Genomic DNA, 15,678 nt, shown 5'->3' on the forward strand with positions numbered 1-15,678 from the left:
TGCAGTGGTTGAGCGCTGGGTTCCAAGGCTGCTCACAGCCTCTGCAGCACCAGTTCGATCCCTGGCTGCCGAAGCGAGGGTCCCACATGTGTGCAGACCTCTACTGCCGCCCACTGCTCCCCTCAGCAGTGTATTTCGTCAGTCTGCCTGTTCTGCTGCCCGCTCTGGCTCTGGTGAATTCTCTCACCCTCCCGCGCTTCTGACTGTACATAGTGCTTGTATAAATAAATAAATCTTTTTTAAAAAAAAAGAGATTTTCATTTAAAATCAGAGAAAAATGGTTGCATTCACCGACATGGTCAGAAACTTTTAATTTGGCAAGGTAACTTGCATGAATGGAATATTCAAATGGGTATTTTCAGAAAGAATACTAATACTTTTAAATGAATTGTTGTATTTAACATAATTATGGAGCAATATAATATATACATGGAATAAAAATCATATGCAATAAATCAATTACATCTACTATATTTAAAATACATGTTAAAATTTGCATTGAACAGAATTTCTTTTTGGAAAAATAGACTTTCTGCCCCACTAGTCTTCAGCAAATTATCAGCATTTGCAGACCTGAACTTTATGTTCCTTTAGAAGTACCCCGAGCCCTGCCTGCTGCTCCCCTCAGCAGTGTACTTTTGTCCATCTGCCTGTTCTGTTCCCCAGTCTGTCTCTGGTGATGCCTCTCACCCCCCACATCTCTGGCCTGGTACCCCTGCTCTTGTATATATAAATAAATAAATCTTTAAAAAAAAAAGAAGTACCCCAAGTCCAGGTGAGGGCATTAGGGTGAACCCTAATGGTCTATGACCAGTGTCTATATCAAAAAGGGAAATCTGACACAGGTGGGTGCAGAGGGAAGTTGTGGGGAGACACCAACCTATGGAGGGGTTGACCGCCCCAGGAAGAACCAACCTCATCACTCTCGATACCGAACTTCCAGCGGCCCCTGTGACAATGTCTACTGTTAGGTGCTTTGTTACAGCAGCCCCAGGAAAGGAATACACCCAGGCTTCCCTAACGCCTTCCTCCCCTGTGAACCCCAGGGAATGCTAGGCCTGGTCTCCTTTCCCCCACCGAGGTAACTTTTCCAGGGGTCCCGCCCTTTCTTCCAGCCCGTTCACACCCCGGCTCTTACTGCTTCCCCAGCCCCCATCCTGTGAACCGCCCCAGACAGAATTCCCCAAAGAATTTTCCATGATAAAACTCACCTGTGAGCTTGGGGGAAATATCGGAGTCCTCCATTTCGCTTCCCTCAGTCCAGTCAGTGTCACTTTTGACAGAGTTCCTTGCAAAGCTACTCTTGGTGCCTTTAGCCGTCCGAACAGGAAGTAAGTCCGGGGACGTGAAGGCCTGGATAAAGTCGTCTTCCTCCGCCTCATCCTCTGAGCTAAAGGGAGGGGTCCTAAACAAAACAAACCCAAACAGGGGGCGTTGATTTCCTCAGTTTCAGTCCAAACGTGGGTTAAGGAGGAGAAAACCTCCTCAGGAAATGCCCTAAAACACCCACGTGATCACAGAACAAGATGGCGGCGAGGCCCAGGACTGCGAACAAGGCCCAAGAGAAACCGGCCCGTTTTGCAGCATGACTATCAAAATGGACCAAAGTTTCCATGTGTCTCCTCTAAACCCAAACTTGTAATATCCTTAGTAGTCCTGGCTTTATTGAGCTAAGGAAACTATTTCTCAATGTAGGAAGTAAAAAGATTTCTGCAAAAAAATGCTTCCATCTTTTAAAACAGTGCCTTAACTTTTCACTGCCCCTTACAAAGTGTTTTTAAACACACTACCTTGTTTGTATTAGCACAGGATCATCCCATTTAAAAAGTGAACTAGAAGTTTGAGAAGAGTGTTCATTTATTTATTTATTTTTAAAGATTGATTTATTCATTTATTTATGCATACAAGAGCTGGGGTACAGGCCAGAGATGCGGGGGATGGGAGGATCCACCAGAGACAGAGTAGGGAGCAGAACAGGCAGACTGAGTGAAATACACTGCTGAGGGGAGCAGCAGGTGAAACAGGAGAGGTCTGCTGTGCTATGTGGGTAGCTCCCTGAGTGGCCCCGCTCCAACTGGTGCTGCAGAGGCTGCGGACAGCTTCACAGCGCTGAGCTCAACCGCCTGCGCCACCAGGGAGGCCTGTTCATTTATTTTAAAACTATTCACTGAGCACCTAAATTCTAGACAAAATTTAGTTACACTCTATCCCATGTAATAAATCTCTTCCCATGAGATTGTGGATATGAAGAGTGCTTTTAGAGGGTTAGTCATTATTTAATTTGTCTCTATCATATTTACATGTATACTATGTCTACTATATCTAATTTATATTGTCTCTACAGGCACAGGACCTCAATGAAGTGCTATTTATATTTATGGCATCAATCTTGAGTATAAAGCAACAATGATGAATTTAAATTTTAATAAAACTAATGTTATCATAATTGATAACAATATACCTACAATTTATTGACTACCCACAAGTGCCCAACACAGAGTCTTACCCTTTTCGGATGCCCTCATTTAATTTGTAGAACTATCCATAATAGATACGAAAACTAACAGAATCTCAGTGGCATAGTGAGTGAGTGACTGAACTGGGATTCGTGGCAGTCTCAGAGCGCCAAAGAGAATAAGGTCTAGGGTCATTAACAACTTCCACAGGGAGCATGAACACTAAAATGATATCTGACTGCACTGCTGTGGATCCAGTCATTAAAACTCAACATCATTCATTTATCATGTTTATTGAAAATTACCGGACTATTGGACACTGAGTGGAGGGAGTGGGTGGGATTATTGAAACAAGTCAGGTGTAGTGCCACTTCCTAATGGGAGCCATACTGTGATAAGTGTGATTGACTTATGGAATATCCAGTAAAGAAACAAACATTTGTCACAAAGGAATCACAGATTAATTGAATCACTTAATAATTGTGGCTTCAGTTAACCACAATGAGCATCCTAAAATAAGAGGGATGTTCAGTGAAAAGAATTTTTCATATTATACACACCCACAACACCCCCTCCCCCCGACAAGTACTCACGTAATGGATGAAGACTTTCTGGGAAAATGATCTTCTATGATATTTTTCTTAATTCTAAAGAAAAAAAAAGAGAGAGTGAGAAATACTTCTAAGTGGCATAATTGAATTTAGCAAAGATTTCTAGGGAATGGGTGATTTTGTTTTTAATATATATATAGGAAGGGAAGTAGCAGCAAGTCTACCAGTGATGATAAGATGGGTAGGGATTTCAAGGGTAATTTCTGTTGAGTCAAACGTCCTGGGTTTGTGCCCCCCTGAAATTTATACATTAAAGCCCTAAGCCCCAATTTGACAGTGTCTGGAGGTAGAGCAAGGTCAGGTTTTGGTGAGGTTGTCTTCCTGGGCTTGTAGATGGGCCACCTTCTCACTCACTTTGTCCTTCCATGGCAGGGTGGGGGGTAAGGAGGGGTGGCGGGGAGAGAGAGAGAGAGAGAGAGAGAGAGAGAGAGAGAGAGAGAGAGAGAGATGGGTGGGGGTTGGGGGGACAGATGCTGGCCTCTCTTTGCTTATAAGGACCCTAATCCCTTCTTGGGGGCCCCACCTTCATCACCTTCCAAAGGCTCCACTTCCTGATCTCAGCATTCCAGCCTCCAGAAGTGTGAGAAAATAAATGTAGGTTATTTAATGCATCTACCTACATTTTTTATGGCAGCCCAAGCTATGAAAGACATTAGTAAAAAAACTTTAGGGTTTAAAAAATACTCACACTGGAACGGATGTCTTATCCGTGAAAACGGGTTTTTGTCTAACCAGTTGTCTGCTTTTGGGAGGAAGTTGTGTCCCCTTGGGTAGTTCTCCAGTAGAAAGGCTCTCCACTTGAGAAAGACTGAGCTTCTCTGGAATGGTGGTATCATTCATATAACCCAGTGGCCTTTCTGATCACATGGAAAAGCAGAACACGATACTGTTTATGCTGGCACTGAAACAAACAAGCCCATCCCTGGGGTCTAGAATCCAGGCTACAAGTTTGGTTTTTTTTAAAATGTAAAAACAAAATATAAGACCCAATATATAATGGTTCAAATAGTCATAGAGTTGTCAATTAAGTCTCAAGGTTTATGAGCCTTTGAAGATTATGAAGACATTGTCCAATTTCACTCCCTCTGCAGAAATGAAATGGCAGCTGGTGATAGGCTTACCTGAAGACAGTAATATTCTCTCCTCGATCTGAGAGCTGACCTGATATTCAAGAGACTTTCGAATCTGCTGAATGTTAGGTATTTGTTTTTCTCTCTCATGTCTTGCGATTTCCACGGACCTTAATACTTTATTCAAGTATTCGCTTGGAATACCACGTACATCCTGCAGGAATAAAACGCTCTGTCAATCAACTATCCTGGGATGTTTTTCTCATTTCATGGACATGAACATTAATTGGGCCAACGTTTTGTCCTTAGAGCAGCAGGTGATACCTCAACATGTAACACACAGGCTTGGCCCCCAAAGGATCTCACAGTTTAGGTGGGCATGGAAGACACATGTATGATAAAACATGACAGGTTGGCAAGATATGAGTGTAGCACCCATGGCACAGAAGACAATAAACCAGGACTGATAAAACAGAAAGGCAAGGTGTGTGATACAGACTGAATGAGTCCACGAGGGAGGGAAGCCTCAGGAGGCCCCTGTGGTGTGAGAAGCCTCAGGGGAAAGCTGGGCTGTGCTATGAAGAATGGGTGGAGTCAAACAAGTAGACAAGAGCTAATATTGATTAAAGAAAGGCAAAAGAGTCTTTGAGGCTATTGGAAATGATCAATCTCTTGAACTGGGTGATGGTTACAGATCATACACACGTGTATGTACAAATCTGTATATATATTTGTACATACAGATAATTTGAATACACACAAATGTAGGCACATGTGTATATGCACATTTGTATATGTATAAAAACATATATGTATAGGGGCACAAACATATCCCCCATCAATGTACGCATAGGCACATGCGTGTAAACACAGAACTGTGTACACAGTAAAAACACACATCTGTGCACCTGTTTATACTCATCGTAGATGCATGCACCTGTGCACATGCATGTACACATCGGCTTTGCATACACACCCATATATGCACGCAGGGATATGCAGACACACATATACGTACAGGAATATAAATTCAAGTTGTTCAGTTAAGATTGATGTATTTTATGTATGTTGATAAAATATGTAAAGAGCAGTGAGCATAAACAACAAGATGTAAAAGAATTATCAATCTGGCAACAACAAGAAAAACAACCCATTCAGTCATTCATTTAGCAGGTATTACATACAGGCTGATTTTGTAAGCGGCCGTGATGTGAGGTTAAGTATTGGAAGTAAGCAGCACCATAAATACCTGGATGGAAACCCTGGCTCCTTCTTTTCCAGCCATGTCACCTGAAGCATGTTATGCAACCTCTCCAAAATGGAGTTAGTGCTGTCACTTGCCTCACAGAGTTGTTTCTTTGTTTAAGTGAGCTCATATTTGCACCTGTCTTAGAAAGGTGCCAGGCACAGAGTAATGCTAGCTCATGCTTCAGAAATCATGTCACCTCAGTCTCCAGGCTGCGAATGTGGATAGGACTGACAGGTTACCTTCTTTGCTCTGATCATTCCTTACTTAGAAAACAAAACGAGCAAGTATTTCAAAAATGAATGCACTTACTGCATTAATCCCCAAGGTTTCCAGTTTCTCCACCAAACTTTGCTCCAAGACAGCTTTGATTTCCTTCGTGAAGGTGGGGTTATTCTTCAAGGTTTTTCTTAAATGTACCTTGTTGTTGTTTAATTTCTGTTCATTTTCTCTTCCTGAAATAAGGTTTTTAAAAAGTACATTAACAAAGTATGAAACAAATACAGAAAATGGCAAAACACAACTCTGAACGGCAAGGAAAGATTTGTAATGTCTTTGAATTTTGGGACATTTCAGCCATTCAGCACAATATAAAATACTTAAGTATACCTTAAAAACTTCAGACTCTTTCCGATCACTTAATCGAGTTATAGCTAAATAATGCAAGAAACGAACATGTCTAAAGAAGGGCAGTGAAAAAAACTTATTTAGAGGGTTATTATTTTATTCCCAAATTATTTTACTATTCCCTGAAGAATCCATTTCTCCTAAATTCAAAATCATTTTATGAAGAAAAAGCCCGTTTTTTCTTGAGTTGTTATTAAGCAACACATTTTGCAGAAGTTCATATAAAGTTTCAAAAGTGAAAACTACATTCCTCTCGAAATATTCACTGAAATGAAAAAGAAATGGACTAAAGTCTCAGGGGAAGTATACTTTGTTTGAAACAACCCATCATTTAAAATAATGAAAAAAAAATTGGTCAGATTCTCCTAACTGTTCCTTCCCTAATCCTCCTCTCTTACTCCCTACTAAAAAATGTTTTTTGTTTTTTTGTTTTTCCAGAGAACATGGAGAGGGAGAGCGATTGCCTGACCTCTGAAGAACTGACTTCTATGTCAAAGGAATCTGGGGTTTGATGAGAGACCAACGCTTGCAGCTCAGCCTGAGCGGATGCAGAGCCAGCCCCGGGAGACAGGCAGCAACGGAACAATTATTTTAGAGTCTATTCTTGGAACAGGGGTGTTCACCAAAAAGGGTGGCATAAATGTCAGCGCTTTGGTCTGGGGGTACTGGGGGTCCCCATATAGTCCATTATTCCATGGTCTCCTCCATCTCAGTAGAAGGGATTTTTAGGAACCATAGCACATGGATTTGTAGATTTTGAAGAAAATGATTTGAAACGGTTCCTAAGCCAGAGTTCTAGTCCAGCAGTCAAAAGTATTTCTGATTATGAATAAACAGTTTTGCTGGAAGCAGAATCAGTCAAATTACTATGGCACATTTAATAGGAACAAGGGAGACTGCGTGGAGATGCTGGTCTATACTCTGCTACTGCAGCTGGCGGAGTCAAAACCGGGAATTTTCATGATTATACAGGGTTAAAAATCAATGTGTCTTAAATTTTATTTCCTCAATATTCCTGCTGCCGTTTTCCCACTCATGTTTTCCAATATATTTTTTAAAGATTTATTTATTTGTGCATAAAAGAATTATGGTACAGGCCAGAGGTGCAGGGGTGTGTGTGAGAGGATTCACCAGAGACAGAGTGGGGAACAGAACAGGCAGATGGACTGAAATACACTGCTGCAGGGAGCAGTGGGTGAGACAGGAGAGGTCTGCTGCACCATGTGGGTAACTCCCTGGCTGGGGATCGAACTGGTAATGTAGAGGCTGCAGATGGCTTCATAGTGCTGCATCTTAACACTTTGTACCACCAAGGAGGCCTGTTTTCCAGTATTCTTAAACCACATACACACACAGAAATAAGCATTTCTGTCCTAGGAGCTGGTGATCCCTCAAAATCTAGAGGGCCAGGCTGCAGTCATGGCTGTGTCCTGGGGTTTGGCTGCTCGCTGGTCAAGACTGCAACTATCTGGGGTTACAACTACCAGGAGGCGCTGAGACAGAGCCTGGTAGGCATGGCACGGCCACTGCCACACTTTGCAAAGGGAAACAATGCAACAATGCAAAGGGAACCAGGGGCAGGACTAGGATGGACAGGAGCTGCGCAGAAACACAGCCTCAGAGAGGCTTCCCGCCCTGTCTGCTCTGGGGAGAGGGGCCACATGCAGGGGCACAGCGATGGGAGAAAGGCTTGGCCATGGTTTGCTTAGAAGAACGGTTAAGTCGACGAATTCATTGGTTGATTGGTCTAGGTCACCCTCAACCCTCACGACAAGTTCATTGTGATGACCGAATTCCCCGAATGACCACTCATTGAACTTCTGCTCTGCGGGATGGTGTCCCTTCTGTATAGAAATCTGCCTATAGAACTAAAACTACCAGAAGGGGTGGGGAGGGAGCACAATGGATGAGGGTGGAGGATTACAGGTGGTTTGATAACACCTGAAAGGGGAGATCCTATCCTCTAACAATGTTCTAAACTAATGTTACCCCAATAAAATAAAATGAGATAAAATGAAATAAAATAAATAAAAATAAATGTTTCCCTCCGTCCTTAATTCACTTTACATGTTGGCGCTTGCTTTGGACTGCTCTATGAATGATTAGAAAACCCGGGGGTTTCCTTCTGAGGAAGGACTCATACAAGCTGGGATTAGCTAATGGACGCGAAAGGAAAAATCCTGAGTGGACAGGAAAAAAAAAGTTTTTATGTAAAGGTGGAATCAACCCCTTGAAAGCCAAGCACAGTGGAAGATTTTAGTTAAAGCAGGTATTACTCACTGAGATCAACAAGACAGAACTTTCTAGAGAGCAACATTTCCTCTCCTTAAAATCTTAATGCATGCACAATGGCCCACACGTGTGGTCAGTTACATCAGACATATAAAAAACTGTAGTGCACAGCTAGCTGCATAAAAACAAAACAAACCACAGCTCCCCATATCAGAAATTCTGAGTTGGGAGGGACTTTATCTAGTAATCCACTGCCTCATTTTTCAGAAGAGGATACAAAAGCCAGAGAGGTAAAGAGACTTCCTCAGAGATCACCTAGCTAGCTCTTGACCAGCTGGTCTTCCTACATCACTTTGTTTTTTTGCATTAAGCTACAGAAAGGAGAAAACGTAAATGGCAGTTTCAGTTTTGAATTAATTCAACTTGCTGGCCCATGAGCTCCTAATCCCCCTTTCAATTCAACTCGAGTGTCTAATAATAAAGTGACCTCAAAGATCCCTCCTGGCCCTCACGTTCTAATACCTCATAGAACCACAAGATCGGTATCTCTAGCAACTGCCAAAATGGAAGGTTGCAGAAACACTCGTGTGTGAAGTAACTTCTTGATGAGGGACATGGTATTTTTGCAAAACCCTTGCAAAAATTCACTTGCACAGGGGAAAATTCCTCTTGGAATCTGACTTGTTTTCTGAATGTGAATTCTCCTTCCTGGGGCTGTAGTTTCAAAATTGTGGGGCCTTTTTATGAGCCCCTGGACACATTTCATAGATTATTCAGAGAATAAGGAACTCTGTGTTCACGACATCAGTAAGTGACACTTATTTGATATACAGAGTGCGTTACTGGCAAGTGAAATGAACAGATGCATCATGTCATGTTGCAGAAGAGCTCCAGTGTAGCCTTGTAAACAGTTCGTGAAAACTGGAGAAAGTCCAGAGACCACACGAGTTGTAACAAATATTTACACATTGAGGTAAATAATTTTATTTCTCTTCCTACCAAAAACTGACAAAATCAGAGCCCATACAAATATTAACAATTTGTTATTTCCTAAAAAGAACGTGATCTGTAATTAAGCATCATTACATTAAGGAGAAAAGTGTTAAATTGATTCAAATATAAGTGATCTACAAGGCGAGCATTTGAAGACTCTTTGTAATTAACCAAAATTCACAGACGTCAAAAACTGATAGAAAATAATTTTTAGAACTGCCAAATAAAATGCGAAAGCAGAAATAATGTTCACTGTTACCAGTAACAGCGTCCATATTCCAAAAAGATACTACTTGACACATAAACCACACTCGGAGCTTAGAAATTATGTTTTTCTTGCTACTAAAAATAATGTGCGAAGCAGGTACATGAACCATTCATTTCACAGATTGGGGCAAGAGAAAAAACTACTGTGATCTGAATATTTTTGTATCATCAGATAATCCAAAGCAAACTAGCTGCCCTGATTTTGACACAGCACAGTATAAACCACTCGATCAAATTTTTAAGTCTTGGATTTTCACATCTAAATAAGATCCTTGCCAGGATAAACCTGGATCAAGCCCTTTGTTACCTTTTTCTTCCTCTGAAAGTTCTTCTATTGGTTCCAGTATGTGCGATGAGAATGCCTGTTCTATTAATGAGGAAAAATAAGAATAGTACAAATAGGACAACAGCAAAGTAACATCAGTTTTCTTTCAAGCAATTCTGAAAGATAATTCCACAGTATTTTAATCATGCCAACAATAGAAAGAATTTACTGGGGGAAAAAATATCGAGGCTATCAGTGAAAGCCAGTCTCTTTTTCATGGTTTCTTCTCTTCCTATATATTTTCCATTAACTCCATGCTCAGAAAATTAAAATCTTAAATAATTAAATGAATATTTCTCATTCTTCCACCTACTGGCTCATTGATTCTTTGAAGGCACAATGACACAACTGTAAAAGATCTTCCTTATCCCGAAAAATACTTTCCTTATAAAATATTTTGATCATGCAGTGATCAAACAACTGAAAATATTGTCATTCCTCAAGATAAAAACATTCAAAATTCCCACTGGGTCCCCAAGCTGCATTGCAAGACCTGGTCCTACTCCTGGGTGAGGGCAAGGTTGAGCGATGACAGGTAAAGAAGGGTTTCCCCAGGACTGGAGGGGGAGATGTGGGTTCTGGGTGACTCCCCGGGAGAAGTCACTGTGTATCCCCAAGGAAACCCAACGGACAGCCAGGACAAAGCCAATCCCCATCCTATCAACTGAGAGAAGTTTCCTTTAGGAGGAGGGAGGTATGGGCCCCAGGTCAGCCCTCAGGCATTAGGCACGGAATGAAATGCAAGCAGCAAGCCTGGCTGAGGATGTGACAGCTTCCCTCCTCGGGTCAGCACAGAGATGGACTCAGGATGCCTCCCCTGAGAGCTCTCCACCTGCACCTGCCAGAGGCTGCTCCCTCCTACCGCTGGACACCAGAATGGTGGCAGTTGAGGGTAATAATGGCCAGCAAGTGCTTACCGGGGCTCAGGCAGAGATCATAGAGGTTTAAATGAACTCTCTCAGATTTCATAGCCCCTGCTTGGAAGGTCTGGCTTTTAATTGATTAAAGGGTCTCGCTTGTACTCTATGTCAGATATGCACACTCACACATAAATGTACACACAAGTAAATACACGTGCACATTTACAATATTTAGCTATGTAGAGACTGGTTCGAAGAGCTTGGCCAGAAACGTAGCCATCCTACCAATCGTTGACCATAGCGGAGCACTGCATCTTAAAAACTTTGCGATGTACTTTGGAACTGGCCTGTCACTAAGCAGGAGCCCACTTTAATTTTGAAGCATGAATGCTCCCCAGCCAGCAACCCCAACCCCTGAGGAGCATTTAAGTCCATCCATGCATCACTGCTGCTCAACACCAAATGTGTGCTTTCAAATTTCGAGATTTTTAAATTACACTGACTATTTTACTAGTTCGAACTGCTGAAAACAGAGATTTGGGGAGGATGACTAATTTCAGTTTTTTTAAAAGTCACAGGGTTTGTATTCTCTTGCACGTGTTTAAACATTTTCTTTTCAAGAAATGGCAAAAATAAGGTATGAGGAAAGGTTCTATAAAACCTCACAAAATCTTCATACGCTTTATTTGTCATCATCCTGGGATGGGGACAGCCCTGTGACAGACTTCTCTGGGGTCAGCAAGAGTCTCCGGGGTGCTGGTTCTGGGGATAGGTAGGTTCCCAACTGGGGCTCTGGCGTTACAGGGTGAGATGGACCAGCCCTAGCTGCAGAAGCCAGCAGGGCCTGCTGCTCTCTCTCGCAAGACACAGGTCTAGTCTCCAAACCCCCCAGTTCCTGTCCTGAGCTGAGATCTCCTGGGTGTAAACTGAAACACAAGGGAGGCTTGAGCTTCCCCTTGGAACTTGCCGGAGCCTTCCAGAAAAATCCTTACATTAGTTTCCTGCCGCTGCCTCCAGTAGGAAAACTCCCAGATCTCTACACGGCCCTCTTCCACGCGCTGCCCTCTTCCACGCTGTGACATCGGAACCTGGCAGCTGCGGTCAGTAGGGCTGCTCAGCGTTCCCTGCTCCAGAGGCCCGGCCTCCCTCGCTCCTCCATACCTGCCCCAACGTCTATTACGAGGCTCCCCAAGTGGCAGGCAAGGAAACAGAAGCCTAATGCTTCACGAGTCCACTGTGAGTCCAGATTCTCCCTCCAAGGTCCGGGCCTCCCCACTGGGTTTGTCTCCTGGAATTCTGGAGCCCAGTGTCCTAGCTCATATGTTCACCCCTTCCCTCACCCTCGGCCCCCATCACCTGCACAAGCTTCCCCTCAATTCCGCTGACCCTCTGTTGTTCCCACCCCCTCCTGTCTCATCACCTCAACCCAGTTCCCAGTGAGGACTGGCACTCGACTAACAGCCTCTGCTGCAGCTACACTTGGACCAGGGTCCCCTTCTGGCTCAGGGTTGCCGAGTATTATACAGTAAATCTCCCCCCCGCCAATCCTCTGCCTCAGTGTCCTGTTCTCGGGGAACCCAAGCTACAGGGCCAGCAGCCGTCATGTTTTTCATGGTAAAGGACCTCACCAAGCTTTGAGGTGAGGTCATCGGACTAATTAACTTCATGCAGCTCAGGACTAGCCCTCCCCGCCCTCAACAGCCAGCAGGTCAGCCTGCTCCTTGCTCCTACCCATTGAGATGCTCACAAACCAGCTTTGATCCCAGCCCCAGGGCTGGCCCCCTGCCAGGTCTGGTTGGCATTTAAAACTAACATTCCAATCCCAGCAGATGCCAGTCACGGAGCATGGCAGGTACCTGCAGCTGATGGGGGCGGGGCCACTCGCAGCACAGTGCTTGAGAACCGATGGTTTGTTGGGGCCCCTGAATGAACCCGAGACAGCTAAACAGACCTGCTGTATGTGTCCTTTGTGGGGCAGCCAAATCATAACACCAAGGGAAGGTGGACCTCATGTAATGTCCTACAGGGGGCTAAGGCTCACAAAGTGGAAAAACGAACACTACAACAAAACCGAAACACAGCGTGGAAGCACAAAGCGGAAGCGGCCTGAACGCCCTGCAAAAGCCACCCCAGGGAAGGAGGCTGTGGAGAGACAGCGGCCTGACAGAAGGAAGAGCGGCCAGAGATCGTGTACCTGCACAGTCACTATTAAAAGTCAATTGACAGAGAGCCAGCACACATTTTGACTCTGATTCTGATCCAAAGGTTGGGGGGGGGGGAATCTGCACCTTCTAAATACTTGCAAATACCAACATCCAGCAGGTGGAGAGAATTTACGTGTGCCAGATGGCGAACACAGACACAGGTGCTCGGGAACGGACACACCTGAGGTGATCTTGGTGGGTGAGGCAATGAGATACAAGAGACACTCCATGAGCCAGTCAGTGAACAAAAAGGACCATTCCAGAGGGCTCTTATGTGGCCCTGGATGTTTATGGAGATAAACAGTCCGGCTCTACTGCCCATGGACTGAAGACTGAAATTCAAAGACTAAAAACAAAAGTGGACTGAAGCAACCACTAGATTCCAGAAGCAGCTGCGGGTGAGACAGGAGAAAGATGGTCCCTCTCTTGCCATCATTTGTTTATCGCACAGCCAGCCATAGGAAAACAAGGTATTATAAAACAGCCTGCAGCAATGGATCATTACCTCCACCATGCTGAAAGAGAATATGGCTACAGTGTTCGCCCTAACTGTCAGATCACATTAATTGCGCATTAATCACATTAATTACTCCCATCAGCCGCATGGCCTGGTCCAAGAACAGAGTCCTGGCCACGGTTTCACCTAATGCTTCCTCCTTTTTCCCTTTGGTTTCCATCACAAGTCTTGTCTAGATTTTCCCAACTAATCGCTCTAGCTATTTGTTTAAAAAGGGTGACTTGCCACCACGCTGAAAGTTAAATAAACAATCACATGCCCTGTGGCAGGTGCTGGTTGGCTGGTCTAGTAGAAAGTCACCCTCCAGCCCAACACCTAGGATGCCCCCCCACCCAAAGTCATATCTGATCAAAGCACCGCTTCAAGTTAAAATCTCTACTGGTGAGTGCAGCCACATGCCCATTTTTCTCTATCAAGGCTCTGGGAGGTGGGGTTGGTTTGTGACGGTGTTACATAAGGAGACTGCTGCTTTAATGAATGGCTTCACATTCACTGCAGTGTTTTCTGCCTTTGCATGGTGACCCCGGCAGAGGCACTTTCAGTTAATAAGTCAGCTAACTCAGGGCGGAAACCACACGTGCAACGCTGAGACTCTGCTGGAACTCACCGTGTGTCACCGCTGGGATCGCTGGGTTGGGTTTGGCATCCACCATCTGTGGGGCTGGGGCGCTCACTGAAACAGCACAGAGAGAGAGAAAGCTCACAGGGCTCCAGCATGAAAGCAGGAGGGTCTGACTGTGATGAGGATGGGGTGTTCCTCCAGGGAGTCAAGACATATACAGACCATAAGGGATAGACACTGAAGATGACAAAAATATGGCCACCTAATCTAAGCCATTTCACTGCATCATCACTCACCCATTCAAAACAAACAAGTCAGTGTTTTTTAGTATATTCAGAGTTGTGCAAACACAGCCGCTATCTCATTTTAGAACATTTAGGTTAGTAAGCACCCACCCCCCGAACCTCCAAACCTATACCCATTGGCTGTCACTCCCTGTTCGTCCCTCCTCCCAGTCTCTGGCAACCACGGATCTAATTTCCGTCTCTGGGCTGAATTTGCCTGTTCTGGACATTTATATAAATGGAATCCTACACCACAAGGTCCTTCATAACTGCCTCTTTCATTTAGCACCACATATTTTCATGGCCAAATAGCCACGTATGGGCAGATTACATTTTATTCATCCATTCATTAGCTGATGAACATTTATTCGGGCTGTGTCCACTTTTTGGCCATTAGGAATAATGCTGCTATGAACACATAAGAGGAACCAAATTTTTTAAAACCCTAGTCACTGGGCTGAAGAAGGCACAGATTGCATCACTGCCTTTAGAGTGGAATAGTCCTGATTCCTAAAGGCTCTCTATTTTAAATTTCCCCCAGGAAATCAGATTGCACAGCCTCCCTTTCCAATACTTACTTGATAATTTTTATCTGAGGGTCCCCTCTGGGCTATTTGTTTACCAACTCTCTCTACTTTTTTGAGGTAGATCCTTAATTCTAACCCTACCCTGAATTGCAACTATGTGTAAAGAGCTAACCATTCTGGAAATAAGGCCCTCAAGCCCATCTGCAGCTTGCACAATATAAGCCAAGGTTTGCAAATGACAGCACGTGGAAGCCAACGGAGTTTCACTGGAACACGACATGGTTCCAACATGGTGCCAGGTATAATTAAAATACAAGCAATAATAATTTAGGGGCTTTTAACCATTCCACCCTTCTCTGAAACATGCTTTGTTCTTTATTTCGTAAGATGTAAGTCCAGCTGCTACTCTCCCTGCAGCACTTGGCGCTTAAATTGCCCTCCTGTCCTCAGCACCCCAACCTCTCCTGGAAGCGGCTCAGAAGGTAAAATTATAAAAATCATTAGCATTTCCAGTCCGTTGGCCAAATTCTCACTCTCACATTCCTTCATCACCTGCAATGTCCTCGCTCAGCAACCCCCTCTGTCCAGGCTCCCTGGCTCTGGCGTTCAGGCCCTTGTTCCCACGCACGGCCCTCACACCCTCAGTCTCCTGCTTCCTTCCTTCCTCCCAAGTTTCTTGCCTCCCCTTGCACTTTCCTGAGTGGAAATAAAAATATCCCAACTATTCTATTACTAGGAAAACTGTCTGCAGCTAAACTGCACAGATAACATATTTTGGGATGACAGCTGAGTCCTGCGTAGAGAGTCACACCCAGACGCCCACTGAGCATGGGAGGGGCGGGTCGGGGTCCCAAGCCTGGGGCCCCAAAAACCCCCATGAGGCCACTGCGGGGAGGC

General features: G+C 44.2%; 1 protein-coding gene across 1 annotated transcript in view; it reads right to left on the bottom strand.

Moving 5' to 3' along the window:
- The window catches only part of DZIP1 (DAZ interacting zinc finger protein 1), a gene marked incomplete at both ends in the record, with an annotated part of 43,292 nt that overhangs the window by 1,938 nt on the left and 25,676 nt on the right, over window positions 1–15,678 (bottom strand). The window contains 7 exon segments of the mRNA XM_084234906.1: window positions 1,212–1,405; window positions 3,050–3,103; window positions 3,756–3,885; window positions 4,189–4,351; window positions 5,696–5,838; window positions 9,810–9,869; window positions 14,016–14,081. Coding sequence (XP_084091032.1) covers window positions 1,212–1,405; window positions 3,050–3,103; window positions 3,756–3,885; window positions 4,189–4,351; window positions 5,696–5,838; window positions 9,810–9,869; window positions 14,016–14,081 — 810 coding nt within the window.

This window comes from Talpa europaea (genome assembly GCF_964194135.1).
Source record: "Talpa europaea genome assembly, chromosome: 6".
Classification (NCBI taxonomy): Eukaryota; Metazoa; Chordata; class Mammalia; order Eulipotyphla; family Talpidae; genus Talpa; species Talpa europaea.